Source organism: Gloeophyllum trabeum (genome assembly GCF_000344685.1).
Source record: "Gloeophyllum trabeum ATCC 11539 unplaced genomic scaffold GLOTRscaffold_00008, whole genome shotgun sequence".
In the NCBI taxonomy this organism is placed as follows: Eukaryota; Fungi; Basidiomycota; class Agaricomycetes; order Gloeophyllales; family Gloeophyllaceae; genus Gloeophyllum; species Gloeophyllum trabeum.
Genome location: NW_006920417.1, coordinates 508,268 through 531,573, shown reverse-complemented (window position 1 = coordinate 531,573; position 23,306 = coordinate 508,268). Strand labels below are relative to the sequence as shown.

At 54.2% G+C, this 23,306-nt stretch overlaps 12 protein-coding genes and 2 non-coding genes across 14 annotated transcripts; 8 read left to right on the top strand and 6 right to left on the bottom strand.

Annotated features, from left to right (window-relative positions):
- Window positions 1-651: 651 nt before the first annotated feature.
- On the top strand, window positions 652-1,517 carry GLOTRDRAFT_42824 (uncharacterized protein; the record flags this gene model as incomplete). Its single annotated transcript, XM_007868451.1, has 3 exons — window positions 652-702; window positions 773-1,127; window positions 1,186-1,517. Coding segments are annotated over 3 exons (738 nt in total), but the record flags the coding sequence as incomplete, so codon positions are not given.
- Window positions 1,518-1,677: 160 nt separating this feature from the next.
- On the top strand, window positions 1,678-1,749 carry GLOTRDRAFT_t85. Its single transcript has one exon. It is a non-coding gene; the product is annotated as a tRNA-Glu (tRNA).
- A 644-nt stretch (window positions 1,750-2,393) lies between these two features.
- On the top strand, window positions 2,394-4,351 carry GLOTRDRAFT_43704 (cyclopropane-fatty-acyl-phospholipid synthase; the record flags this gene model as incomplete). The annotated part of the gene is made up of 7 exons (XM_007868509.1): window positions 2,394-2,531; window positions 2,670-2,843; window positions 2,912-2,951; window positions 3,108-3,551; window positions 3,784-3,869; window positions 4,012-4,184; window positions 4,300-4,351. 7 exons carry the CDS (start codon window positions 2,394-2,396, stop codon window positions 4,349-4,351), a joined length of 1,107 nt encoding a protein of 368 aa, XP_007866700.1.
- Window positions 4,352-4,707: 356 nt separating this feature from the next.
- Window positions 4,708-9,346, bottom strand: GLOTRDRAFT_129926 (uncharacterized protein; the record flags this gene model as incomplete). Its single annotated transcript, XM_007868670.1, has 9 exons — window positions 4,708-5,018; window positions 5,076-5,174; window positions 5,231-6,293; window positions 6,346-6,640; window positions 6,688-6,831; window positions 6,881-7,371; window positions 7,422-8,540; window positions 8,594-8,832; window positions 8,890-9,346. The coding sequence occupies 9 exons, from the start codon at window positions 9,344-9,346 to the stop codon at window positions 4,708-4,710; spliced, it is 4,218 nt and encodes a 1,405-aa protein (XP_007866861.1).
- Window positions 9,347-10,409: 1,063 nt separating this feature from the next.
- GLOTRDRAFT_24481 (uncharacterized protein) lies at window positions 10,410-10,920 on the top strand (the record flags this gene model as incomplete). Its single annotated transcript, XM_007868422.1, has 4 exons — window positions 10,410-10,489; window positions 10,578-10,675; window positions 10,730-10,822; window positions 10,880-10,920. Coding segments are annotated over 4 exons (312 nt in total), but the record flags the coding sequence as incomplete, so codon positions are not given.
- An 852-nt stretch (window positions 10,921-11,772) lies between these two features.
- On the top strand, window positions 11,773-12,293 carry GLOTRDRAFT_129924 (uncharacterized protein; the record flags this gene model as incomplete). The annotated part of the gene is made up of 3 exons (XM_007868669.1): window positions 11,773-12,028; window positions 12,089-12,181; window positions 12,238-12,293. The coding sequence occupies 3 exons, from the start codon at window positions 11,773-11,775 to the stop codon at window positions 12,291-12,293; spliced, it is 405 nt and encodes a 134-aa protein (XP_007866860.1).
- Window positions 12,294-12,665: 372 nt separating this feature from the next.
- Window positions 12,666-13,391, top strand: GLOTRDRAFT_129923 (uncharacterized protein; the record flags this gene model as incomplete). Its single annotated transcript, XM_007868668.1, has 2 exons — window positions 12,666-12,996; window positions 13,060-13,391. The coding sequence occupies 2 exons, from the start codon at window positions 12,666-12,668 to the stop codon at window positions 13,389-13,391; spliced, it is 663 nt and encodes a 220-aa protein (XP_007866859.1).
- GLOTRDRAFT_111322 (Emopamil-binding protein) lies at window positions 13,139-14,698 on the bottom strand. Its single transcript, XM_007868667.1, has 6 exons — window positions 14,475-14,698; window positions 14,308-14,410; window positions 13,986-14,254; window positions 13,908-13,921; window positions 13,447-13,846; window positions 13,139-13,398 (listed from the first exon to the last, which is right to left on the bottom strand). The coding sequence occupies exons 1-5, from the start codon at window positions 14,631-14,633 to the stop codon at window positions 13,747-13,749; spliced, it is 645 nt and encodes a 214-aa protein (XP_007866858.1). The 5' UTR covers window positions 14,634-14,698; the 3' UTR covers window positions 13,139-13,398; window positions 13,447-13,746.
- Window positions 14,699-14,880: 182 nt separating this feature from the next.
- GLOTRDRAFT_61750 (UPF0172-domain-containing protein) lies at window positions 14,881-15,866 on the bottom strand. The gene is made up of 4 exons (XM_007868666.1): window positions 15,629-15,866; window positions 15,426-15,572; window positions 15,324-15,365; window positions 14,881-15,256 (listed from the first exon to the last, which is right to left on the bottom strand). Exons 1-4 carry the CDS (start codon window positions 15,821-15,823, stop codon window positions 15,029-15,031), a joined length of 612 nt encoding a protein of 203 aa, XP_007866857.1. The 5' UTR covers window positions 15,824-15,866; the 3' UTR covers window positions 14,881-15,028.
- Window positions 15,867-15,916: 50 nt separating this feature from the next.
- On the top strand, window positions 15,917-17,697 carry GLOTRDRAFT_61748 (Metallo-dependent hydrolase). The gene is made up of 5 exons (XM_007868665.1): window positions 15,917-16,070; window positions 16,123-16,465; window positions 16,526-16,889; window positions 16,941-17,355; window positions 17,417-17,697. Exons 1-5 carry the CDS (start codon window positions 15,995-15,997, stop codon window positions 17,593-17,595), a joined length of 1,377 nt encoding a protein of 458 aa, XP_007866856.1. The 5' UTR covers window positions 15,917-15,994; the 3' UTR covers window positions 17,596-17,697.
- On the bottom strand, window positions 17,693-18,902 carry GLOTRDRAFT_77167 (uncharacterized protein; the record flags this gene model as incomplete). The annotated part of the gene is made up of 3 exons (XM_007868664.1): window positions 17,693-18,290; window positions 18,348-18,531; window positions 18,643-18,902. The coding sequence occupies 3 exons, from the start codon at window positions 18,900-18,902 to the stop codon at window positions 17,739-17,741; spliced, it is 996 nt and encodes a 331-aa protein (XP_007866855.1). The 3' UTR covers window positions 17,693-17,738.
- Window positions 18,903-19,099: 197 nt separating this feature from the next.
- GLOTRDRAFT_129918 (DUF254-domain-containing protein) lies at window positions 19,100-21,549 on the top strand (the record flags this gene model as incomplete). The annotated part of the gene is made up of 10 exons (XM_007868663.1): window positions 19,100-19,493; window positions 19,569-19,637; window positions 19,692-19,736; window positions 19,813-19,997; window positions 20,061-20,175; window positions 20,229-20,371; window positions 20,439-20,520; window positions 20,576-20,931; window positions 20,994-21,353; window positions 21,409-21,549. The coding sequence occupies 10 exons, from the start codon at window positions 19,100-19,102 to the stop codon at window positions 21,547-21,549; spliced, it is 1,890 nt and encodes a 629-aa protein (XP_007866854.1).
- A 278-nt stretch (window positions 21,550-21,827) lies between these two features.
- GLOTRDRAFT_129917 (uncharacterized protein) lies at window positions 21,828-22,745 on the bottom strand (the record flags this gene model as incomplete). The annotated part of the gene is made up of 4 exons (XM_007868662.1): window positions 21,828-21,882; window positions 21,987-22,076; window positions 22,440-22,593; window positions 22,652-22,745. 4 exons carry the CDS (start codon window positions 22,743-22,745, stop codon window positions 21,828-21,830), a joined length of 393 nt encoding a protein of 130 aa, XP_007866853.1.
- Window positions 22,746-22,846: 101 nt separating this feature from the next.
- Window positions 22,847-22,918, bottom strand: GLOTRDRAFT_t84. The gene has a single exon. It is a non-coding gene; the product is annotated as a tRNA-Glu (tRNA).
- Between the last annotated feature and the right edge of the window lie 388 nt (window positions 22,919-23,306).

Genomic DNA, 23,306 nt, shown 5'->3' with positions numbered 1-23,306 from the left:
TTGAAATCATTGAAGCCCCATATTACTCCCTCACGCTCTTGTGTCTACTCCCCTCTAACTCCGTCTCTGGTCTTGGCTTTGTTATGCTCGCTTGTGGCAATCACCGCGAGCTGTCCTATCTACTCTCTTCGGGCTATATACGATCTTTGCATGTTGTCTGCGGCCCCATGATAGGCTAGAGAAGGTGCTCCTTTACGGCATCTTGCGCCTTCTCTTTCCAGGCTGGCGTCCCTCCATCAGGATCCTCGTGAGCCTGTCGGTACGTTCACCATCCTCTTCCTTAACCCCATGCCAGCGGGTCCAACATGGCTGTATTAGCCGTACACACACTCCTTATACTATCTGTCTTTTCTACCTGCGGTCTCGTTCTCCTGTATTGTCACTACCTGTACTTGACTCTCCACTCGAGAGAATCTCAGCCCTTACTTTTGGCCGACGAAAACTTAGATGGGCAGAAGAAAACTGTGCGGATAGAGTCGTCGTCTGTGCAGGACTTCAAGAGATACCTGCTGAAGGACGTGCATCCAGAGCGTTCAACAGTGCTCTTGGCTTGCTATTGCTTCATGACTGGCATGGTGTGAGTCTCTGCCCTGCAGACCTAGTTCTGACAGTGTTGCTAATATTGCATGTGCCTATAGAGATGCTGTTGGCTTCAGAGCTATCTACATCTGGCCAGGTTTCCAGACCGGTAACGCAGTGCAGGTCAGTTCTCGTCCATTGCGAGCCCCACGTCAATCTCAAAGTGCTGTCTATTGGAATTGGTAACGTAAAGCTCGCGCTAGCTTTGGGCAGACCTTTCCTAGGCGACCATTCGTTCCACATTCCCGACCGCCAAGCGCTCACTTCCCTCCTCACCTTCATCTTTGGTGCACTTCTCGCCCGTATAGGCGACCGGGTTGGATCGAAATCCCGCGTATGGCTTTTTTCAGGCTCCCTCGTGCAAGCCCTATTTACTATGGCTGCTGCAGTCTGCATCTGGCGAAGTGGCGACGGGAGCGTGGCTTCGGACAGAGGTAGTCCTGCTTGGACGACGCCATTAACTTACGTCGCCTTGGGATTCATCAGTGCTAGCTTGGGCTTGCAGGGTGGTATGGCGAAGCGGATTAACACCCAGTTTGCCGCGACATGTAAGTTCTCGGATCCGCTTACTACGTGAACTAGACTGATATGCCTGTGTTCTGTCAGTGGTGATCACCACAATGTGGTGCGAGCTCATGGCTGACCCGAAGCTCCATCACATTCGTAAATGGGTTTCAACGCGAGATCACAAACTTGCCGTGATAGGTTCCCTACTGGTCGGTGGCTTCATGGGTGCCGTCTCGGTCGAAGCTATCGGCTCAGCTGGTACCCTGGGCCTGGCAGCGGGCCTGCGTGCCCTCATCGCCATTGGATGGGTTTTCGTTCCGGATAGAGAGAAAAAGAGGCGATTTAAGCCTGGGTTTCATAGTTTGCACCTGCATCCCGAGCAGATGGCTGCTCTTGACAAGGAAACGATATGGTCTGCCAAAATCGTCTGATGGGCGGTGGTGTCCAGGCCCGGATGGGCTGCCCTGTACTTCGGTCGATATCATTTGCTGCTTGATAGTCAATAATGTATGTGTACCTGAACCGGATACTGGTGACTGTCGACGTTGCTCAGCAGCAATATAGACAAGGTGTAATAAGACAGTTCTACCATCGGATATGGTGTAATGGCTAACATTACCGCCTCTCACGCGGTAGCTCGGGGTTCGATTCCCCGTATCCGAAAGTTTATTTTATTGGACTTGTTTACGCTCATCGTATCGGTCTCGGTACGTCGTATGTGTATTGCTGGTTATGTGCCGGATACCTTTCACTATGGTGCTAATGTGCCTTTCGAAGGCGAAGGGCCAGGCGAAGAAACGACGGAGCCTCGGAAGAGCTGATCGGGAAGGCAACGATCCATGACGATTGTTCGATCGCGACGATGGTTGGTCAATGAATCGGCAGTGATGGCTTCCGAGTCTGTCTGCTTGGTGACAGCTGGACGCCGTTACTGCTCGAGTTGACGCGCTGGCCGCAACCGTCCCTCCTCCTCGTCGCAAAGTATCTGTACATTCGCTGTAAGACATGTCCGACCAGCTCCTCGACACGCCCGCAAAGCACCCCTTCTCTCTCGCGTCGCTGGCAGACTCGGCATGGAATACGGTGCGCGAAGCTGCATTCAAGACAGGCTGGAAGCCCGTCAGTAGGCTGGCCGAAGCAGCGGTCGTCGCGTATGTTTTTTTTTCGCGTTTGCACGAAAATATCTCACATGTATCTCGTTTCCTAGCCTGATGCAGAATATCACCAAGGGCCAGCTACGCGTCTTCACCTATGATCACATATACACTTTCCCCGCTCCCGGGTCAAAAGAGGAAGCAGAGAATGAAATGCCCGAACTTAAGGCAGAATTGCGCGTCGTTAACGACGTGTTCTGGGTCAGACTGTGTACCATGAGTGACTTGGGCTTCGCGGAGGCGTACATGTATGGTGATGTTGAATGCGATGATCTGGTGTCCGTATTTATGGTGAGTCCGTGCCGCTTCCATGGCCGTCAGAGCTCTCCAGCTCCTCCATGCGTGATGTTCGCCACTATATGCGCGCCGATCTTGCCCGCTTGTCCTTCAGGCCTGGTTATTTACTGTTGCATTCGCGTCGCTCTTCAGATGTTCATCTATAACCGTGAAAATCTCGCCTCCATGACCTCTAGAGCATCGTACCTCTTCAGCATCCCACAAAAGCTGACGTCTTACCGCTTCGTCAACACCATTGGTAATTCGCGATCGAATATCTCGGCACACTATGATATCAGCAATGAGATGTTCATGGGCATGTTCTCCGTCTCTTCTACATAGGCATTCAACTAATGGTCATATGCCTATGCGCTTCCCCAGGCTTCCTCTCTGAGGATATGACATATTCATGTGCAATATTTGACGACCTCGATGGTGACCTGAAGAATGGCACGACCGTCCGCAGCGAATGGAGTGGAGGCCAGGGGCTCACTCGCTTTGACCTGGACTCAAAGAATTCGAGTGCAGACGCCTCCGAGGCTAATTCCCACTCCTCAACGCCGACTTTATCCTCATCTCCGCTGTTAAAAGCCGTCGGCGATGTTCAGCCAGACCCTCTGCACGTTGCCCAACTACGGAAACTAAATCATATTATCCGGAAAGCCCACATTCTGCCGGGCCAAAACATTCTAGAGATTGGAAGTGGTTGGGGATCCATGGCTATCCTCATCGCTCGGACCATCCCAGGGACTACTGTTCATACATTGACTCTGTCGGTGCACCAGCGTGAACTGCTGCTCACCCGGTTGAAGGAGGCTGGCGTCGAAGATGGGCGAGTGCAAGTTCATTTAATGGACTACAGGGAGGTCAAGAAACGGGCCGACTGGAGAGGCGCGTTCGATAGAGTTATAAGCATCGAAATGGTGGAAGCAGTCGGGGGAGAATATTTGGAAGACTACTGGGGTGTGATCGACTGGGCGATGAAACCGAGGACAGGCGCCGGTGTGATACAGGGGATTACATTGCCCGAGTCCAGTGCGTATTGCTGCTTCCATCCACCATTCCATAAGTCGGCCTCTCTATCCTCTTTCTTTCATCCAGGCTGACCCTAGGGTTAGGGTTTGAGAAGTATCAAGCTGAGGTGGACTTTATTCGGAAATGGGTGCGTCTCACGTCCATACACGCTTTTTGATGATGATTGACGCTCAGTATAGAGTGAGAATATAACAGCACTCTCCTCGATTTCGTCGCTGACGATGGTCCCTAGTTTTCCCGGGAGGGCTCCTGCCGACTGTCTCCCTGCTCGTCGAGTCCATGAGGAAAGGATCTAACGGCAGACTTATAGTAGATTCGGTGAGAGCTGACTTACGTTATCCATATCGAAGTATTGCTCCGCTTGAGGATCATGAGGGCATATAGACGCAGAAGCCTGCGGCTTTTATTCGCTTCCATTATCAATTACGTGGAGATTCTAATCTTGCTCTTTGCAATGCAGGTTTCAAACATCGGGCCTCATTATGCGCGCACGCTGCGCGAATGGCGGCGCCGGTTCCTTGAAAGATTCGACGATGTCATTGTGCCCGCTTTGGTGAAGGAGTACCCCGCCGTCATGGGTGGCCAGAGAGGAAGGAGCGAAATAGAAGTGTTCAAGAGGAAATGGATATGTGAGTGTGATTTCACTCCTCTGATATCATGCTTTCAGACTCATCTATGCTTTCAGACTACTAGTAAGTACTCTGTGAACAGAGGCATAACGCAATGAGCTAATGGAACGATTTCCCAGTTGCTACTGTGAGGTTGGCTTCACGACAAGGACGTTAGGAGGCGAGTGCTGAAGCAGCTTTGCATATTATCGACCTTAACAGACCCCATTTTAGACCACATCATTACCTTCACGCGCGAAGGCAACGAAGAGTATGGCTGTCAGGTCTTTGACTGAAGGCCTCACTATGAACTTCTTGTCGATGTTCTCTCGTTGGGGATTTCCCCGGTGAAATCATGCGTAAGTACCATGATGAGTCGCATACCCAACAGTGGCTATAGCTAATACTAGTTTTACCTATTGATAGTACAGAGCAAGGTAGAGAGCAAGGTCACAGCATCCGAGCAGAAGAAAATGGACATGGGAGTAATAAGTTACATTTTAGAGTTCTGGGTCGTTGGGTCCATTATATCACCGACACATACTGCATCATCCAGGGGCCCCACGAAGGCGCTTGCCTAGCTGCTCAGTGAACGTGTATCCGAGTTCGCTCACGAGTTTCTGGCCCTCCAGCAGCTGATCTAACGACAAATCCGGGGCACTGTCAGACAGAAGTGTGACTGCTTGACGGAGAGTTTCTAGATAGTCCGCAGAGGATGGGGCTGGAGCCGTTAGGGACCTTCGCAGCGTGCGTGCTTGGGCATGCGAAGAGCTCGCGTGAGAGCTGCTCGCCGGCGCTGTTTGTGAGCGGACGGGACGCGGTAGATCCCCACCAAGGCTCACTGAGCTCGAATCGAGGACTATTGAAAGGGAGGGTTCGCCGACGTCAGATATCCTAGGCTGGTGAGAGGGCTTACCATCGATGCTATGCCTGTCGTTACTCTCAGTGCGGTCCCAGGCGGTAAGGATGTGGTCGTCTGAGATGTCAGTCGCCTGGGTGGGCGGTTCAGCCCATCCTGGAAGGCGGCGTGCATTAGCGGAATGCGAGAGCTTAACAGATGGCCAGACTAACCAGAGTTCTCTACCCTATCTGATGCCTCAGGTGCAGGCTGCACGTCCACTCCGCTGTCGTTCATTGAAACCAAAGATGAACTGGCGGTGGAATCTTCCTCGGCCCTCATACGCTTGAAGGGTCTTTCAACGAACGGAGAAGCGAGAGGTAAAGCGTAGTTCAGCTGATCTTCTGTAGTCGAAGCTCTCGTAGGAAATATCCCCGGTGACACCACATCAGGCTTCGCTATGGCGAAGTCTAAACGACTGCCAGTGGCAGGCGCAATTTTGATCCGTGCGCGAGTCCTATCATAGGACGAATACCCTCCACGACTCACTGACAATCCCAGAGCGTCCGAGAATCCAGAGTGCTTCTTGCCATCAAGAGCATCTGGTATAGGTTTACCCGTAACTGGACAGGCATCCAAGGGAGTGTCCATGGGAGTACGGCGTTTATTCTGATTCTGCCGCTGCCAGCTCACAAGAGGAGAAGATAGTGGTGGAGAAATCGGCCGTGGCACGCTTGATGGCACAGACGAGGCGTCTCTAGCAGCCTTAGACAGGAACGTGCCCGGATGCCGAGAACTGTTACCTCGGTTACCTACAGCAAAAAATGGGGGCGGACGCAGAGCAGCGCTCTCCTCAATCTGCTCTTCCGTCTTCCATCCGTGTGATAACGACGGCGAGTCGATGCCACCTCCTTGGCCGTCTTCGGCCGGCAGTCCTTGTCGCTTCGAACTTGTCACTGGGGTTTTCCGGTGAGGACGGGGTGTAGCCTTCAGCGGCGAGGTGTATAAAGACCCTACGTCTTGATCACTGGCATGTCGCAGAGAAGTCTGAGAAGTCTGCAATTGATTGCCGTAAAGAGCAGCAAGACAAACGCTCAGAACTGGAGGGAAATGTTCATCTTTTTCTATGCCGCGGTAATGCGATTCCCAAAATCTTTTGAATGTCGACGGCCCCAAGGCAAGGGGCCGAACACTGTAGAACGCAGATGCGAGAAATTCTGCCGTGCATTCGAGGATGCTTACACTGCGAGGAAGCTCGCCGAGCTTAGCCAGGGTCGTACTGTACAGCGACATAATCTGGCACAGTCGTAAGTCCCCAAGTTGATGATCAAGGACGTGGAGAGCTCACAGTATGATTGTACTCTTTCTCCGGGATAAGATTCTTCTCGTCTTGAATCCATCGCAGCAGGCCCGCCTTCATGATTGTCATAGCGTTGAGCACGTGGGAGGGAGGCAGAGAGTTCATGACTCTCTCGAGAATCTCCAGGGGCTCATAGAACAGAGAACACCCAGGCGAAGCTGAACCGTACATCTCGGCTAGCAGTTTGTCCAGAAGCAAAAATAGGCTCGACGGTATGTCGTCCGCGGTAGGAACATCCACGTGACGCAGCAAGACGCATATAGTTTGTCGTATAGACGCAAATCTGGGAAAGGTCAGGCGAACGGGACGAAGGTAGGAATTCACACATACGTTGTGACCTCTTCAGGCTCTATTGCACTGCATACGTCTTGCAGTATGCGAGACGGGTGTGAGGATGACCCTTTGCCCAGCGTGATGGCAAACTGAACCAGAGCCTCCCATAATACTATCTCATACGCTGTTAAGTCCCAATGTCTGGTATGGACGTGAGTAATGAGCAGGGATCACTGTAGCCTTGTATTACCTGAAGGGCTTGATTATCAGAGCCAGAGTGTCCTGGAGGTCACTTGCGATATCGGGCCATATTCTCGCTAATCTCATCCAGCGTTTCCTGTCTTGTGCTATGCGATCCGTATCAGCAGTGCCAGAATGAAGGCTCAGAAGCAAAGGCGGTGTGCCGCAATAGAGCAAGGCGTGACACAGGCGGCCATAAGGGTCTTTCGCGTCTCCTGCATCGGAAGGCATGTCGATGTTCAGAAGCGCAGTCAGAATAACATCCGCGGTTCCAGATAGCCATGGTGCAGAGAAAACATGAGTGACCACTACCCATAGTCGATACAGAAGTCGTAACGAGTCGCTCATTTTCGTCGGAATGGTAGCCGCAAGAGCCAGCAATCGCTCGAATAAGGCTGCGACCTGACTAGCATTCTCTGGTTCAGCTGTGAGGTGACTATGCCCTTGTGTGAGTTGCGCTTGAACAAGCAGTAAAGATTGCCAGATGAATTCGAGATCATTCTGGACGCCGTCGTTTAGCCTTGCTTCGGGATGAGAAGGAAGGCACTCACGCATACAGCGATGCCGGGAGCGTCTTTTATACAGGCCTCAGCCCCTCGGGTCCAGAGGGCAAATATAGGATCCCATTGCTCCATTATTTGCTCTTCTGAAAGAGACGGAAGAATATTCAGAGGGAGCTCGTTCATTTGACGGATGACCTTCTGAAGCTTGTTAGTGTCGTCCACCGGTAGTGTGGAACCAGTTAAGATATTACGATTGACGAGGTCAACGGCCGTCCACTGGCGTTTTGGGGTATCCTCTGAGACAGCAAACCCGATTGTTCCGACCAGGTGCTTGAGAATAGCCAAACCCTCAGGCAGGTGAGCGTGGACCATATCGGCGATAACGGCAAGTGCTTGCGAAATATTATCCGTAGAAAACTCTTCCCGTTTATTGCTTTCTGCGACATCGGGGACGGCACCAACAGTATATCTGCGTCGTTGGCACAACAAAACGGCGACAAGAGCAAGACCCAGTCCTTTACCCAGTTCTTGCTTTACGACGGCGAGAGCTCTCTCCCTAGTGTTATCTTCCGAGTCCTCTTGAGAACGTTCCGATCCATCAGCTGCTACTTCGGAGAACGCCCATGTACAGCATTTCCAGATCAACGGATGCAGTTCTCTTGTTACACGGCATTTGCTGGCCGTCAGCGTGGCTACACACTGCAAGACCATCTTGAGAGCGCATGGCTGCTTGTACAGATCGTGACCCAGAAGCACGACAAGTGAGGAAAGTACAGAAGCGCCCCACAACGGATCCTGCCGGGCCGCAGGACTATCACCGGTGTCAGTGTCGGAGAAGGCTGAGAAAATTAGGCCGGGGAGTGTAGTACTTGCAGCTCGGCCGCCAGACCACCCAGAGCGTTGCTTACGAGCTTTGGAGTAGGTCTGCCATTGCCTCGTAACGTACGTGATTACCGCATCGGATATACGCCGGGACAATCGCGATGGATATTCGTTTGGAATTTTCCGGAGGTCGAGGAGGCAAAGGGCATATCTACCCAACGCTATTCCAGCTTGCGATCTTATCACGAAAGACGCTGTAGATATTCGGGTGAGGACTTGCGGCAGCAATCTTGTGAGAGGTGACAGAAAAATACTGGGCCGGTGCCGCAGTAAATCAGCCGTAACCTTGAGTAATAATGGTCAGTGCATGAGCGTGAAGGATTACTGGAAGATGCAACCTTCAGTGCGTCGCATATTATGGACGAAGTATCGGCGTCCGCTACGTCGTCCGTTCGAAGCCTCAACTTCAGTACCTCGTATACCCGCTCGGCTTTGGCAGAGTATATGCTCGCAGGTAGCTCCATACTTTTCAGCGTCCACATGATCGCTTCGTACGTCTTATGTCCATTAATGCCATGGGCTTGCCTCTCGAATAAGGCATCCAATAAAATATCCAGTAACGTTCCAAGGTTGTGCGCTATGAAGCAGAGAAGTTATGCGTTTGAGATTCTTGTGTGAGAGGAGCGTGACACACCAGCAAATACTGATTGCAATACTGGCATTCTGAAAATGACCGATAGGAATCTTATCGCCGAGTGACAGCACGCTGTCGACTCCAATGCCCGTCTGACGACCTTGGGATCACGTTTCTCGTCCTCTGCGCCCCCTTGATGCTGGGGTGTTCCGCAATCATGCTTGGCACGGTTAATGTCGCGTCTGAGGCACCCGACGATGGTAAGCAATTCGTTCTTCAGTGGTTGGAGTACAGTTGTGGCTCGCTTGGGGTCTGTGACGATTGAAGGGTGGGCGCGTATGCGGCTCGACATAGCATCATAAGCATCACAGATATCATGTGGCGTCGGAGGTTTCTTAGTCTCGTGTCGGTCAGACTTCACCAGCGTCTCTATAGATGACCGGAAGAGTTCTTCGTCAGCGTCTTTGGGCTTCTGCGGGGTAGATGTCGGTGTGGGCAGAGCATGTTGTGGCGCCATTATCCTCGGGGTTCGACTAGGTTTCTTCAAGATCGACTTCTGTGGATGACAGGGCTGGCGGGACGGAGGCAAGGAACGACCAGGTAGGGGGCTAAGTAAACTCTCTGAGATGCCTTCAAGCCAGCTAATATGAGGCGATTGGTGGTCCAACGGACGGTTTTCCTTCTGGCTGTCGGTATAAGGGAGGGGTTTCATGACTGTGCGCAGCCAAAGAACATTCGTTACACAGCTATCGCTTTTGTTGTCGTGTGGCTAGAATACAGTGTGGGAAGTGAAGATCGGTCCCAAATATGTACAACGCTGCATTCGCAACAAGCCCCTATTCACGAATCCCAAGTATCAGTCATGAGCAGACAAGGGTGTCCCGCAGTTCAGAAGTCTCCCAGAACTTACCTGATGTCCTATGGCAAAGGATGAGAACAGGACTACGAAATAGGGTCAGGAAAGACGCCACGCAGGAACAGCGCCTTCCTCGACACACACATCCCGAATCGTTCAACTCAACCCGTGGGAATTGACGCGTCAATCACGGGATTCACTGTCACACTTCCGTCACGTCACGGAGCGTTAACTTCGAGTGAGCTGAGTGGGCGAAGGTATCTTCCTCTTACTTCTCTGCTGCTCGTAGCGCCTGGGTGCGCACTGGCTCTGGTAGCTGACTATTTGGCAAACTTGCTCTATTGAAACTACGCGTTGCTGCTGTGCAGCGAACTTCTACCGTCAGGTCTCAGACTGTCAGCCTCCGGCTTTGTTCCGTTCACCCTCGCCTCTGGGGAAGCTCCTCTGGACGTCAGTTACTGGTCTCAGACTGCTAGCCTTCTCTGGCGCCTATTTATTACCTTCCTGCGCTCGCACAGGCCCCAAGTCTTCTGCGGATCCTCCTGCGACTAAGATGATCTACCCTCGGACTGTCCTCTCCTCGCTTCTCTGTTGGGCTACCATCATTCGAGGCGGAGAGGCTTTGAGTGCCTGGAATGCCGATATGGCTATTGCTAATTCGCTGTTCTTACGGGAGGCTGACTTCAATCAAACTACCATTGAAGATTTCGGGAACACGACCGTCCGAGACGTCTATGACCCTAGGATTACCAGCCCCAAGTCCTCCACTGTCTGGGTGGTTGGGCACTCTGTGGAAGTGACGTGGTGAGCTTGGACCGTCTACTACCTGCTTCCGACATCGTCGCAAGGGAATGCCACAATTCGGTATACTGGGATGCTGAGATTCTGCCAGGGACACATCCGACAAGCCCAAGCACGTTACGAACCCCGAGGGCAAGGTCGTGCTCGGCTACGTTGAGGACGGCGATCCCAGCGAGCATCTTGACATGGGTATGCGCTTCTCCGTTACGACCTTGATGCGCTCTGACTTTCCGGACTCACCAGATCATCCCTTGGCTGACGGCTTCGACATCTCGGATGGCCATGTTAAGATCAAAGTGCCGAACGTCGAGCGTCGGAATGATTACATCGTCATATGTCAGTAGATTGCCATCTACTCATACCTCGGAACTTGCGCTCATGTCTTCTGTCTAGTATTCGGTGACTCCGGCAATAGGAGCCCAGCCTTCACTATTAACTAGTAGTGGTTCTGTAATAGCCCTTCCAGTTGTACCCAGCTCCATGTATTTCATGGATCTCCGTTGGTATTGCACATCGAAATATCTCCCGAGATACCGGAACGCCAGACTGTCCGAGCTGTCGCATCTATCAAGCCAAGGGTTTACAGTGTCGGCCGTTCCGTTGTCCAACATGAATGCTGGGGCGTTTATCCACCTACCGTTTCCTGTGGGTAATTGTGGCCACTGGTCCGATTCAGTTTGCCATGAACCGCGCGCTCGGAAAGCGGTTGCTCCGCGGGCAAACGCCGAACACACTTGATGTTCCAAATGCAGTTAAGCAACTTCCTTTTATGATCAGAGAAGCTTCATGTTCGCTTCTTTACGCTATGGTCGGGTGCTACGCGAAGTTCATCCCGTCGCTTGGCCCCTGAGCTCGGTGCGAGAACCCGCAAACCAGGATGCAAGCGAACAACAAACGAACGCCAGGTTGGGCTCCTGCAGTCCCCAGCAAGCTTGGGCAAGACGGAGGGGATATCCGCTTGGTCTGGTGATGATACCTCTGAAACAAAGCTCCAACGTGTGAGAGGTTTACTTCGACGGTTGCCATGTGCAACGGCCCGCGAGAACCCCAGATCATGTCGAACTGCGCCTGTGCACGAACTGATCATGCCGACTTTGCTCGGCAGGCTGGTTCACATTTCACAAACTTGGTATAAAATCCTCGTTCGATATTGCCGAACCGCATCTCTCTCCTCTCCTCCACCCATACCCGTCGTACCCCCTCCGTTCTTTACAACTTACCCTTCGCAAAGGCCGTACGACACCCTTCCCCTTACACCCAATACCCAAAGTATTATCGCAGCCAAGATGATGACCTCTTTCACCACCCTCTTGTCCGCTCTCCTCGTCGCCGCCTCTTCTGCGGTCGCTGCCCCGGCGTCCCCCCTCGAGCTGATCGTCTTCAGCCCCACCATCACCGGACCTACCGCTGGCGCAATCTGGACGTCGGGCTCCAGCCAGACCGTCACCTGGGACACTTCCAACATCCCCGCTGAGAAGGAGAACTCTACTGGTCTCTTGTTGCTGGGTCGCCTCCAGAACAACAGTGAGAACCTCGACATCGGTACGTTGATCCGCTGCTGCATTTATGACTTCGCTCCTGACATTGGCTCGTTTCATGAAGCCCACCCCCTTGCTGTTGACTTCCCCATCAAGGACGGCTCCGTCAACATCACCGTTCCCAACGAGCCTTTCGGCATGGACTACATCGTTGTTTGTATGTATCTCGCCTCACTTGTATTGTCAGTATGAACTCATTCGGGTTTCATCTAGTGTTCGGTGACTCTGGCAACAAGTCTCCAGAGTTCACGATCATCGGTGGCCAGTAAGCGCAAGGCATCCGGAGATGAGGAAGGACGTTTGCCTTACGTAGGAGCACGACGGACTCCATCTTGGACTCGTAATACTTGTCTCGCATTAGCACCAGTCGCAGTACTACGCTCTCGTTTTGCAATTCATGGATTCCTGGAATATCGTTCTGAATCTGAACTGGACTGAGTCTTCGCTGGAATGAGCCAATTAGGATGCAGAGAGGGGGTGACGTCACGCGTCTTAATTGACAATTGCCTCCCCTTTTGAGAGTGAGCATCATTGTACCTCATTGTACCTGGACTCCACTTGGCTGTCGATACATAACAGACCAACATGCGCGCTGTCCATTCTCCTCACAATCCGTCTTGTATTCTTTCCTTACCGCAACCATGTCTGCTCCTAGAATCGACATCGAGCCCGGTACTCCCGCTCGCGACTGGGCGAACGAAACTATTCTGCAAGAAGCGGCTGTAAACCCCGACCCTTACTCTACACCAAACCTCGAGATCCCCGGTGCATACCCACTGACGAAGGAGGATCATGATCCCGACGCGCAAGTCGATCCAAATCAGCTAGTGGATCGCGCGAAGCAATACCTCCCTGCCCAAGAGGACGTCGCTGAGACACTGCAGAATGCAGGACAGGTCGCTAGCTCCACTTTGCAGTCTGCAGCTGAGACCGCGAAGCAATACATACAAGCGGGGGCGGCCACGTACCTGCGTGAGTGACATTTATTTTATTCTATACAACCCGTATGGCTAAGCCTCACCACGTCCCCGTTAGCTGTCGGGAACTCTGGGGATGTCTCACTGCCCTCCACTGAAGTAAACGGCGCACGTCCATCCGAGCATGTGGACGGTGTCGGCGCACTGCCGGGGAGGATCGGCGAGGCAGGGGTGGCCAAGTTACCCGACGAGAGGGAGCCCCAGGAGAAGCAGAGCACGCTGGCCGGGGTGGCCGTGACGGCGGGAGAGAAGGCCGCCGCGGCGCAGAGGAGTGTCAGCTCTACTATCGCCGGCGTGCAGAGCACTGCTAGTCAGGTGATGGGGAACGCAACCAGCGCCGCCTCGGACAGCGCGCAAGAAACCGTTAACCAGATCAATGGCACGACATAGAGCAATGGTGAGTATTCAGTGCATTGTGCAAGAGTCTTAGACATAAGTTCAAAAGATAGTCAGACCGATGTGCGATAGGTCGTAGAAGGACAAGTAAAGCAGTATCTCCTCAATGTAAAATCACGATACCCTCCCTTACTGCCTGGCTACATTCGCCGATTGTATAGCATACTTGTGTTATGACCTTCAATAGCAAAGATTTTCATACGGTTGTCCGAACCCCAGCATAACATTTCCTTGGCCGGGTATACTTCGTACCTTACTGTTAGATGCGGTATGCTATGCTACGCTATGGCCCCCGCTAGTTGTGCATATTTGCGCGTCTGTGTGGTACCGCTGACGAGTGGCATGCATATCATTCCTTTTTCGATCTCGTTCTAGCTTGTGCCAATCGCAAAGACTTCGCGATATGGCCGTAGGAATCTACCATGAGCCAGAGGGGGACGAACACCCATCTGGATGATAATAAAACCTTCGTCAGTGGATTTTGACTTCGCTTGATACATTCTGACTTACATGATGTTCATAAACTGTACCAATGCAACGCGGGATCATGATTAGGCACCAGTCAAAGGTTGAGGCAGGAGCACTTACGATGAGATACACGTAGAAATACAGGGGGTTGGACGTGTCCAGGTTCGGGCTTCCTGTCAACCACTCAGGGCAGAACGTCATCCAGCCGCCATACAGCTCCGCCGTGCTCAGGACGACGATCCAGTAATGCCTCGCAGGATCATCCCTGACGACCTGGTAGATGATCCAGCAGCACAGCGGGCCCGCACCGAGGACGGTCAGGATTTCCAGGGAGACGACGGTCGGGTCGGAGAAGCCCCAGCGGAAGTCTGCGCGGGCGTATTCCTTCCCTGCGCTCCTCAGTCAGGGCGGGCTGTAAGACCGGGAATGGGGGCATGCTCACACATCTCAGCGAAGGGCCCGACGCTGGTATTGACCTGTCGCCCGAACGTCGAGAGGTACAGGAAGGACCCCTCGAACGAGAAATGGATTAAAGCATCAAACGCCTGTGCCCAATGCGTGTATATGAGTTGCGCTGAGTGGCAGCGATATAGTTGGCTCAAGACGTACCAGCCAGATGAACGTCGCCTTGTCCTGCCATCTCACCGACCTGGGGAGTAGAATCTTGGCCCCGAAATTCGCTATGAGCGCGATGGTAGCCACTCCGGCCAGAGAGCATGCTGAGGTCGCAGTGAAGAATTCCGGTTGCGCTTTCGTGTCTTCCAACATATGTCCAAGATGGCTAGGGGTTAGAATGTGGGGCGGGTGTCAAGAGGGGGCGTGTCCAAGGACCGTGAACTGTTTTTGATGACATCGTACGTGTTTTGAGTCTCTGGGCGAGATACAGCGAAGTGGTGGGAAGCGTTCCACGCTGAATGCGCGTATGTTTCATTTAGATTCAGGGTTTCTCTACCGGTATATGCAACTCATACTGCAGCCTACGTTGTAACAACCACCAATGCGTCTACAAGGTGAAAAGAAATGCCAAGCTGCGGCCGTGCAATGGAGCTAGCTACGGATGAACTCGAATTGGTTACTGCAGAACGGAGACCATCCGACCTTCGACGGAAATCGTTGTAATCTGCATAAGTACAAGACACGGCGATGGGTAGGGAGCCGACATGTCATGGAACGGGATCGTTGCACGCTTCGTTCCTTAGCCAATCTATGCTGACATCTTCCAGGTGATCGTCAAAGTCCCCGAACTTCTCGTGCAGACGAGACTCCCGAATCAGAGCCACTGCACGAGTGGGCGACTTCTCAGATACCAAACTGAATGTTGATCCGAGTGTGAATGGAGGAGGAGACGACGAGACTGGCCTCCATGAAGTTCCTGATGCCGCCACAAACGGCTGTATTATCGGATGCGTTCGTTAGACAGACTTCCACGCGAGCAAGAATGGGTAACACATAACGTACCATCAGAGCAGCAGATTCGGAGCCAACTTGTTGTCCATCGACCTGGTGGAAGAGCGGGAAAACATAAGGGGACCTGGACTGAGCGCAAAGCACGAGACTTACGACCAAGGCAATAGCCTCAGGGAACGCCTCACTAATCTTGCTCGCCATCCTCTCCCCAACAGGAGCAAGAGCCACCTCGCCGACGCGCTCGCTGGCCTGATAGTAGCCTACGACGTGCAGGCCCTTAGACTCCGCGTACCCGCTGGCCTTGCCACTTCAGTTGATTCGACAGTGCATTCTCAGGTTAACGGACATGTCCTCACAAGATCAAGGCCGATCTCCATCATGGGGCTGAGGCTCGTCCAGTTGTGCAGCAGGGGGACGGCATCGTCGATGGCGACTTGGTCTGACCCGACGCGTTTCCCCAGCAGGACGCCGTTCACCAGTTTGTGCGGGTACTTGGCGGAGTGGAGGATAATTTTGACGTAGGCTTGATGTGAGACGGTGTAGGATACCATTGCGCACCCGGGATTATGTGGAATCTGAAAGGAAGTTGAACTTGGGCGCGGACAAACGTCGGAGAAGCGTTTCTGCTTTCCTACAGCTACCGCGATGTGCTTCCGACGAAATGAGGAGGCCACAGTGCAAATGTCTGCTAGCTGGGGGAGATAGCGGGTTCTTATCTTACCATGACGCTCGTCAGAGGCACGTTCGTCCACTGCCCGAAACTTGGAGAACTGGATATCCTAGACGACCATCTGCTAGGTACGGGTTCATTCCTTTACTCTACGTGTACACCACCAACATACCATTCTAGGTGTCGACGATGCGGGATTTATCACATATATTGGTCCAGCTACTTCTACAGAAGCCATTCAAATGCTGGGAGACGGGGAAGATGTAACAATCATCCCAGAAGGCAGCTTTCTCCTCCCAACCTTCTGCGACCTGCACCTCCACGCACCCCAATTCCTCTACCAAGGCACCGGCCTCCACCTTCCGCTGATGCAGTGGCTCGACGAATACGCCTTCAAGGCCGAAGAGAAGCTTGACGCCGACCCGGGGCTCGCGAGGAAAGTGTACGAGCGGCTGGCGGCGAGGCTCGTCGAGGCAGGGACTGGCGCGGTGCTGCTCTTCGGCACTATCAGGGAAGAGACCAAGTACGCATATGGCCCCGTGAGTACGGTGTGAACGACGTTGAGTAATATTCGTGTCTCCAGCTTGATCCTGGCGGAGGTCATGCAAGCAGCGGGCATACGCGCCTTCGTGGGCAAACTATCCATGGACATATCCTCCCGTCCGTCCTATCGTGAAGCCTCCGCTCAAGCGAGCCTTGCATCCGCCGCGTCGTTCGTCCACGGATGTCGCAGTCAGACTGCCCACCTGCCGCCGCACGTGCGACTCGTGCAGCCGGTCATCACGCCCCGCTTCGTGCCGACGTGCTCGAACGAGCTGCTCGCGGCCCTTGGAGAGCTTGCGGAAACGGAGGGACTGGCGATTCAGAGCCATATGTCCGAGGCGCGGGATGAGATCGAGTGGGTTCAGCAGGAGAGGGGGATGGAGGATATGGACGTCTTCGAACAAGTCAGCATTCTCGCACCCCCCCCTTCTTGCACCATCTCACTGGGACTACAGAATAAGCTGCTCACCCCGCGTACCATCCAAGCGCACTGCACTTTCCTCTCCCCTGCGCAACTCACCCGCCTTTCCTCGCTGGGCAGCGCCGTTGCCCACTGCCCCCTCTCCAACGCATATTTCTCCGAGCGCCCTTTCCCATTACGCGAGGCCCTCCAGGCCGAGGTGACGGTAGGGCTAGGTACGGACGTCGCAGGTGGGTACTCCATCGACATTATGAGCGCGATGAGACAGGCGGTGGTGGTATCGAGGATGCGCGAGGGCGCACGGAAAGAGGCGGGTGGGACAGGGGACGGGGAGCAGGTGAGCGTGGATTGGAAGGAGACGCTGTATATGGCTACGAGGGGCGGGGCAAGGGCGTTGGGTCTCCAAGGGGGGCTGTTCGAAGTGGGCGCGCCCTTTGATGTGCAGCAGAGTTAGTTCTGTTCAGTATTATTCCGGTGCTTACTCTCGTATGTGTCTGACAACGTTGTCAGTTCAGATGCACGATCCTGCGACGGCCTCGGGCGTCGGCGCGCTCGACTTCTTCGGCGATGCTGGGCAGGATGGCACGACGGTTGATTTACGGGTGCTGGAGATGTGGTGGTGTCTGGGTGATGTGCGAAATCGAAAGGGGATGTGGGTGCAAGGCAGGAAGTTGAAAATGCCGATTTGACTTGAGGGCAGTATGAGCCGGATATATTCGTTGTATAGCATCTCGATATCTCTGTATCATAGTACATTCCGAACAGAGAAGAAACACATCAATAAACCCCACTGGTATACCACATGCTAGAGAATCCAGAAACAGAAGCCCGGTCAGTTCGACTCCAGATCCCGCGCAACAAGCTCTTCCCAGCTCGGCAAGCCAATAACACCAGGCAGGCCATCCCATGTCCGCTGCCTGAACGCCATCGCCTCCGCCTTGAACAGCTTCCTGCACGGCCTACATACCGTGTTATTCTCCTTGAGCTCCAAGACCGCTTGGACGATGAAATGCATGGGGCCGCTGCGGACCCGCCACGACTGGCTCAGCTTGCCGACGAGCTTGCGGAACCCGCGCACGCACGGCTCCGCGCCGTACTCGCACGCGGGCGCCGCGCCGCGCTGCGCGCAGAACGCGTGCACGAACTCGCTGATCGTGCTCAAGCGGTGCTGGAACATGAGCGTGTAGGGGCGGGTGTCGGGGAGGCTGAGCTCCGAGGAAGGCTTCGACGGGTGGGCGAGGTGGAGTTTGGGATGTGCGCCGGCGAGGATGTCGTGGAGCTCGTGGAGGGAGAGGAGGTAGAATGCGGAGGGGAGAACGATGAGCACGTTGGTTTCTCGAGCGAGGTTGATGACGTGGAGTGGGTGGATGTAGGGGTAGGTGATCTGGACGGTGGGAGTATCGGCGGTCGTGTCTGTATGACCGGGTGGATCGATTGAGACGGGAATAGAGGGCAATGACAGGGTTTTGTCGAGCATCTCGTCATGACCGCGAAGTGTGTGGGACCATATAGAAGTAAGCTGCTTGATAGCCTGGAGACGTAGGTGGGCAATGAAGTACTTGGTGGACAAGCGCAAAATGCCCGCCAGGTGGAAAAAGTCGTCTGCATTGCGATGCTGGAAGGTGCTAGTCTCGCAGGATAGAGTGAAGCAGCCGGCAATACCAGTGGCAGATGGCAGAGTGCGAGTTAGATCAGAAAGGAAGCGGATACGTACATATGTGCAGGGTGAGACTCACACCCCGTCATAGAGCGCCTTGATGAGATTAGAGAGTTCGAGCGGGGGGTCGTACATCCTGACAACCTGGCAGCCATCGAGGGTCTCCATTGCAGCCAGGTCAGCCGGCTGGGGCATTTGGAACATGGACTGGAAGATTTCAGAGTGACGAGAGAGAACGCCCCGGTGAACCTTGAATGCGACGCCGTCCGGGTCGGTCAAGAGCACGATGTTGCCATCGTCGAACCATGGGTCGCCTCGCTTGTCAATTGGGACCTCCATGCAAGTTATTATAGGCCGTAGGAGAGCACGTTCCAAGCCGACGTCGCGGGACCTAGCTGAGCATACTCGACGCCGGTGGTCGAGTGCAGAGTTGCTACCGTGACGACAGGCTGTGTGACTGCGAGTAACGGTGTAATTGCGCTGAGGTCAGCTAATGAGCGCAGGTTGACCAGCCTCCTCAACCCAAGTCCTCGACGATGTCCACAACACCGCGTTCCCGAACTCCCTCTCGCGTCGGCACACCCGTCCCAGGAGGCTCGCCCTCCCGCCTCGTCCTCGCGCCACCGCTGCGCCCGACCCACTCCCTCACCAACCTCCGCGTGTACTCCAAGTCCTCCAGCAGTGGCGCATCCTCCTCCTCCCACTCAACCTCCCCCTCGACCACCCCCATCGCCATCTCAGCGGTCAACACCCCTCCGCCCGGCAATGCGGAAGGGATTCTCGTAACAGAAGCAGAGGCTGAGCCTGACGTCGAGGAGAGCGAGGCGATAGGTATTGGCCGGGTCGCCAGCCCTGCCGGGGATGAGGACTCAAAGAAGAACCTACGCGACCATCTCAGGCAGACACTGAGCTATAGGCAGAGTACGGCGGGTAAGTCTCCCCCGTTGACATGAAGGTGCGCCAGCAGGTGCGAAGGTGTCTGAAGTGTGTACTTCGACCACATAGATATGGCGTCGAGGCCGCCGAAGAAGAAGAGCAAGACGCTCAACCTGAATGAACTGCCGCACGAGCTCGGTATGCTTGCTTTCTCAGAAGCTTCTATCTTTTTTTGAAGGACGCGGCCTATAGTCGACAGCTTTACTCCCCGCCAGTACTTCGTGCTCACCGAGGCCGGTAAACCCGTATTCACAAGGTCGAGTCTCCGTTACCCTCTGCTGATACGTTAGCTGAGTCCACTTCAGCCGGCCAGATTCAACCGACTCGGACGACTCCGCCTCCGCCTATGCCCTCATGCAAGCCCTCATATCCATCTTCCTCGACGACAACAACGACAAGCTGCGCTGCATCAACGCCGGCGCGACCCGCATCACCTTCCTCCTGCGGCCTCCGCTGTACTACGTCTGTATCTCAGACTGGGGCGAGCCAGAGGGCGTGGTAAGTTGCCAGTTACACAGGTGCTCGAGCTTGATGGGTCCCTGACACGACCTGGAAGAACAGACGCGAAATCATCTCGAATACCTCCACCTGCAGATCCTCAGCGTCGTCACCGCGAGCCATCTGCGCAAGATGTTCGAGCGCAGGCGGAATTCTGACCTCGGGCGGTTGCTCGGAGGTACATGCCCTCGTTTGACTACGTCCTGAAATTGAGTCTAACGGCGGGTTCAGGGGCTGAGAATATCCTGAACTCTCTGCTGCATAGGCTAGAGTGGGATCTGGCGTTGTCGACATCATCGCTGCATTGTCTCAAACTAGATACCGGGTTACGGGCCAGGCTTGCCGATGCGCTGGTGCCCTCATCCAAGGCTAAGGTGTGAACCGTCCACACCGCTCAACACCCGGGTCGACTTACTGAGATCCACATTTGTGGATTTATAGGACGTGCTATACGTCATTCTAGTCGCCAACGGCCAGGTCGTGACCCTCGTCAGACCGAAGAAGCACTCGATCCACCCAGCAGGTTCTCCAATTCCCGCTGCTATATCATGATGGCTATGTTTACTCACCCTCCGCAGATCTGCACATCCTCGTCAACACCATCTACGCACCTTCCATCCTCACCTCCCCTGCCGCTGTTTCCTGGCTGCCTATATGCCTCCCAAAGTTCAACCCGAACGGGTTCGTGAACGCCTACGTCAACTTCCTGGTGCGCGGACGCGGGGATGAAGACGAGCCAGGGCAGAATACGGCCTCGAGCGCGGAAGAGGCGTCTTCTCCTACTGCGCGCGAGGGCCCAGCGCCCGCGCAGAGTGCACCAGGTAAGGAAGAAGAGAGCGGGGGCAGGGGCAAGGACATAGACATCGGGCTCGTCTGCATCAGCGGCGGGCCGGACTTCGAGACCGTCCGGACGTGGTGCGATTCCGTGATCAAGGTAAGCTTCCTCCATCTTCGCTATCCCTATCGCAGTGCTCAATCTATCCTTCCCGGACGCAGAAAATGGGGAGCGACGGCGCGCTGGACGCGCTGATCACGGCTGTGCGCACGGGCGCAACGGTGTACTCCGTGTCCGAGCTGGGCATACCCGGCCTGCGCCACTTCGTGTACAAGTCGCGGTCGCATGTGCAGATCACGGCGCCGGTGTTCGAGGACCCGTATGATGTCAAGCGAGAACAGCAGAGGTGCGTGCATGCCTCTCACTACTCTCTTCTGCCGTGCTTGACGGCGGCGGCGGCGGCGGGTAGGTTGATCACGCTGTACCAAACCCTCCACGACGCGATTCACGCCCGGTCGGGCCAGGCGGGAAGTCTGAAGCTGCAGTATATCAAGACGCAGAAGGAGAGCGTGATGGGCTGGGTGCGCGACCTGGTTCTACTCGCACGGTTTCACGCTTAACAAAAATTTGCCTCAGATAACGCAGCCGTTCGAGCTGTACGTCGCTCTATCTTCGAGGCTGCCCAAGAGCGCCGTTGTCGGCGCGGCGAACGCGGTGGCTAGATGGGTCAAGAAGGAGGAGGGCAGGTTGTTCTTGACTAACGCTCCTGTGTTCTAAGGTCTATATACTACGCTCGGCAGATAGGCCAATCACTATCTGACACACTGGATAATCCGCGTGTGATGTCTGTCACGAAGCTGCGTTGCTTATGGTGGGTGCTGAACGTCATTAGCGGTAAGATTATATCGCGTCGCTGTACATAACTTTTCTCGCTGTCTAGTGAGCAATGGAGCTGGGCCCAGTGCAACCTGTGGGGAGAATGAGGCAGTATGTCTATCCGTTTCCACAACTTGCGGGAGGGAGGGGGGTACGAGGCTCGGGCAGCACCTAGGCCCTCACCGATCCCTCCTTGACCGAATCCTCTTGCCGAACTGGACCGAGGGACCACGCCTGCAGACATAGTTGAGCACATACCCAGATGGCACAGCAACACGTAAAGAAATGCAGGGGTGCCGTCGAATAGTTGTCTACTGGCATATGACTGTGGAACTCACCCGCGTATCTTCTTCTTTGGCTTGGGTTCGTGTGCGAAGTCCTTGATCGCCCAGCCCAGTCGGTATTTCTCCATCGACCATAGGATATACCTGGATGGAAGAGAGAACAGTTAGTACCCCGAGGGAAGGAGACAGGCCAGAAGATGGAGTGCAAAGGGTATTGTGAAGTCTGATGACTGGGCATGTGCAGGAAGCTGCACCCAGCTTTCAAGGACAGGCCGTCATAGATGTGCGTAGGAGAGTAAGAGCAACCACAGCTCGGACCTATACAACCGAGGAAAGCCCACGGAGGATATACCTCCACGAGGATTAAGCAGTGCTCCTCTGCGAGGACGACCAATAACGCGTGAACTTCCGCCTGAAGCTTAAGCTCACTTTCCAGCCCATGCACTCAGAACGAGACAGTTTGCGCAGGTAACATCCCGTTAAGGTGGCAGTCGAATGGTTACTCACCGACGGTCCTTCACTGGTACCCCAGCCTTCTTCATCTCCAAACCCCCCAGCTTCCAAAAGTTACTCCATTCTGAAAGCGACTCGGATAGCGACGATAGTTTACTATCCGAAGAACGTCCAATAGCTTTCAGGAAGGCCTCCGGGCTTTCGATCCCTACTTCACTTGCAGCAGTCAGAACGGTCCAGCCCATTCTAATCCGACGTTTGCTCACCTCTCTTGGGTGGTATTGGCCTGGTGACGGCACTGCTGCTCAATGACCTAGCCAGAGGTCGCAAAAGTTTTTCGTATGCCCGGACACTGAACATAGAAAGAAGAATGTAACGATGCAAGTCCATGCCGCGGGTCAACGTTCGGTGGGGTATCCCGACATGACGTGAAAGAAAAACAGAAATTGCTACGATTGTGATTCGGATACGGGGAATCGAACCCCGAGCTACCGCGTGAGAGGCGGTAATGTTAGCCATTACACCATATCCGATACCATGCAAGTCTTATTATATTATCTATAAAGAATAACTATGGTCCCGCCACGTCACAACCTGCTCTGTTCTTTTATATTGACGCTATACATCGCGCATGGCAACCTCCTCGAGCATGGGTCATCTGTCTATTGCAAGGACCCGAGTTGCAATGAAGTTGACGAATATACCCTTCGATTCTACTGCGATAGGCGGCGAGCATCCTGCAGGGGAGGCCGCGCTTTAGCCAACGCTTTGGCCCATACGTCAGTCGAGCTGTGGTATCACCAGCGCTTTGGCCGACAACCCTTACGCTTTGTCCTTCATGAGCAATGCCTGATACCCAAGCTATACCATATGTGGATGGAGCATATGATCGATATTCTTTGTTCCTGCCCTGGTGCTGCC

Coding starts and splice junctions, on each gene's coding strand:
- GLOTRDRAFT_61750 (XM_007868666.1), bottom strand. CDS start 15,823: ATGGTATCCTACACCGTCTCACATCAAGCCTACGTCAAAATTATCCTC. Junction 15,366..15,425: donor CTGAGGCTATTGCCTTGGTC/GTAAGTCTCGTG, acceptor CTCTTCCACCAG/GTCGATGGACAACAAGTTGG. Junction 15,257..15,323: donor CCGAATCTGCTGCTCTGATG/GTACGTTATGTG, acceptor CCGATAATACAG/CCGTTTGTGGCGGCATCAGG.
- GLOTRDRAFT_111322 (XM_007868667.1), bottom strand. CDS start 14,633: ATGTTGGAAGACACGAAAGCGCAACCGGAATTCTTCACTGCGACCTCA. Junction 14,411..14,474: donor AGGCGACGTTCATCTGGCTG/GTACGTCTTGAG, acceptor CATTGGGCACAG/GCGTTTGATGCTTTAATCCA. Junction 14,255..14,307: donor CGGGCCCTTCGCTGAGATGT/GTGAGCATGCCC, acceptor TGAGGAGCGCAG/GGAAGGAATACGCCCGCGCA.
- GLOTRDRAFT_61748 (XM_007868665.1), top strand. CDS start 15,995: ATGACGCTCGTCAGAGGCACGTTCGTCCACTGCCCGAAACTTGGAGAA. Junction 16,890..16,940: donor ATATGGACGTCTTCGAACAA/GTCAGCATTCTC, acceptor CTGGGACTACAG/AATAAGCTGCTCACCCCGCG. Junction 17,356..17,416: donor GCCCTTTGATGTGCAGCAGA/GTTAGTTCTGTT, acceptor CAACGTTGTCAG/TTCAGATGCACGATCCTGCG.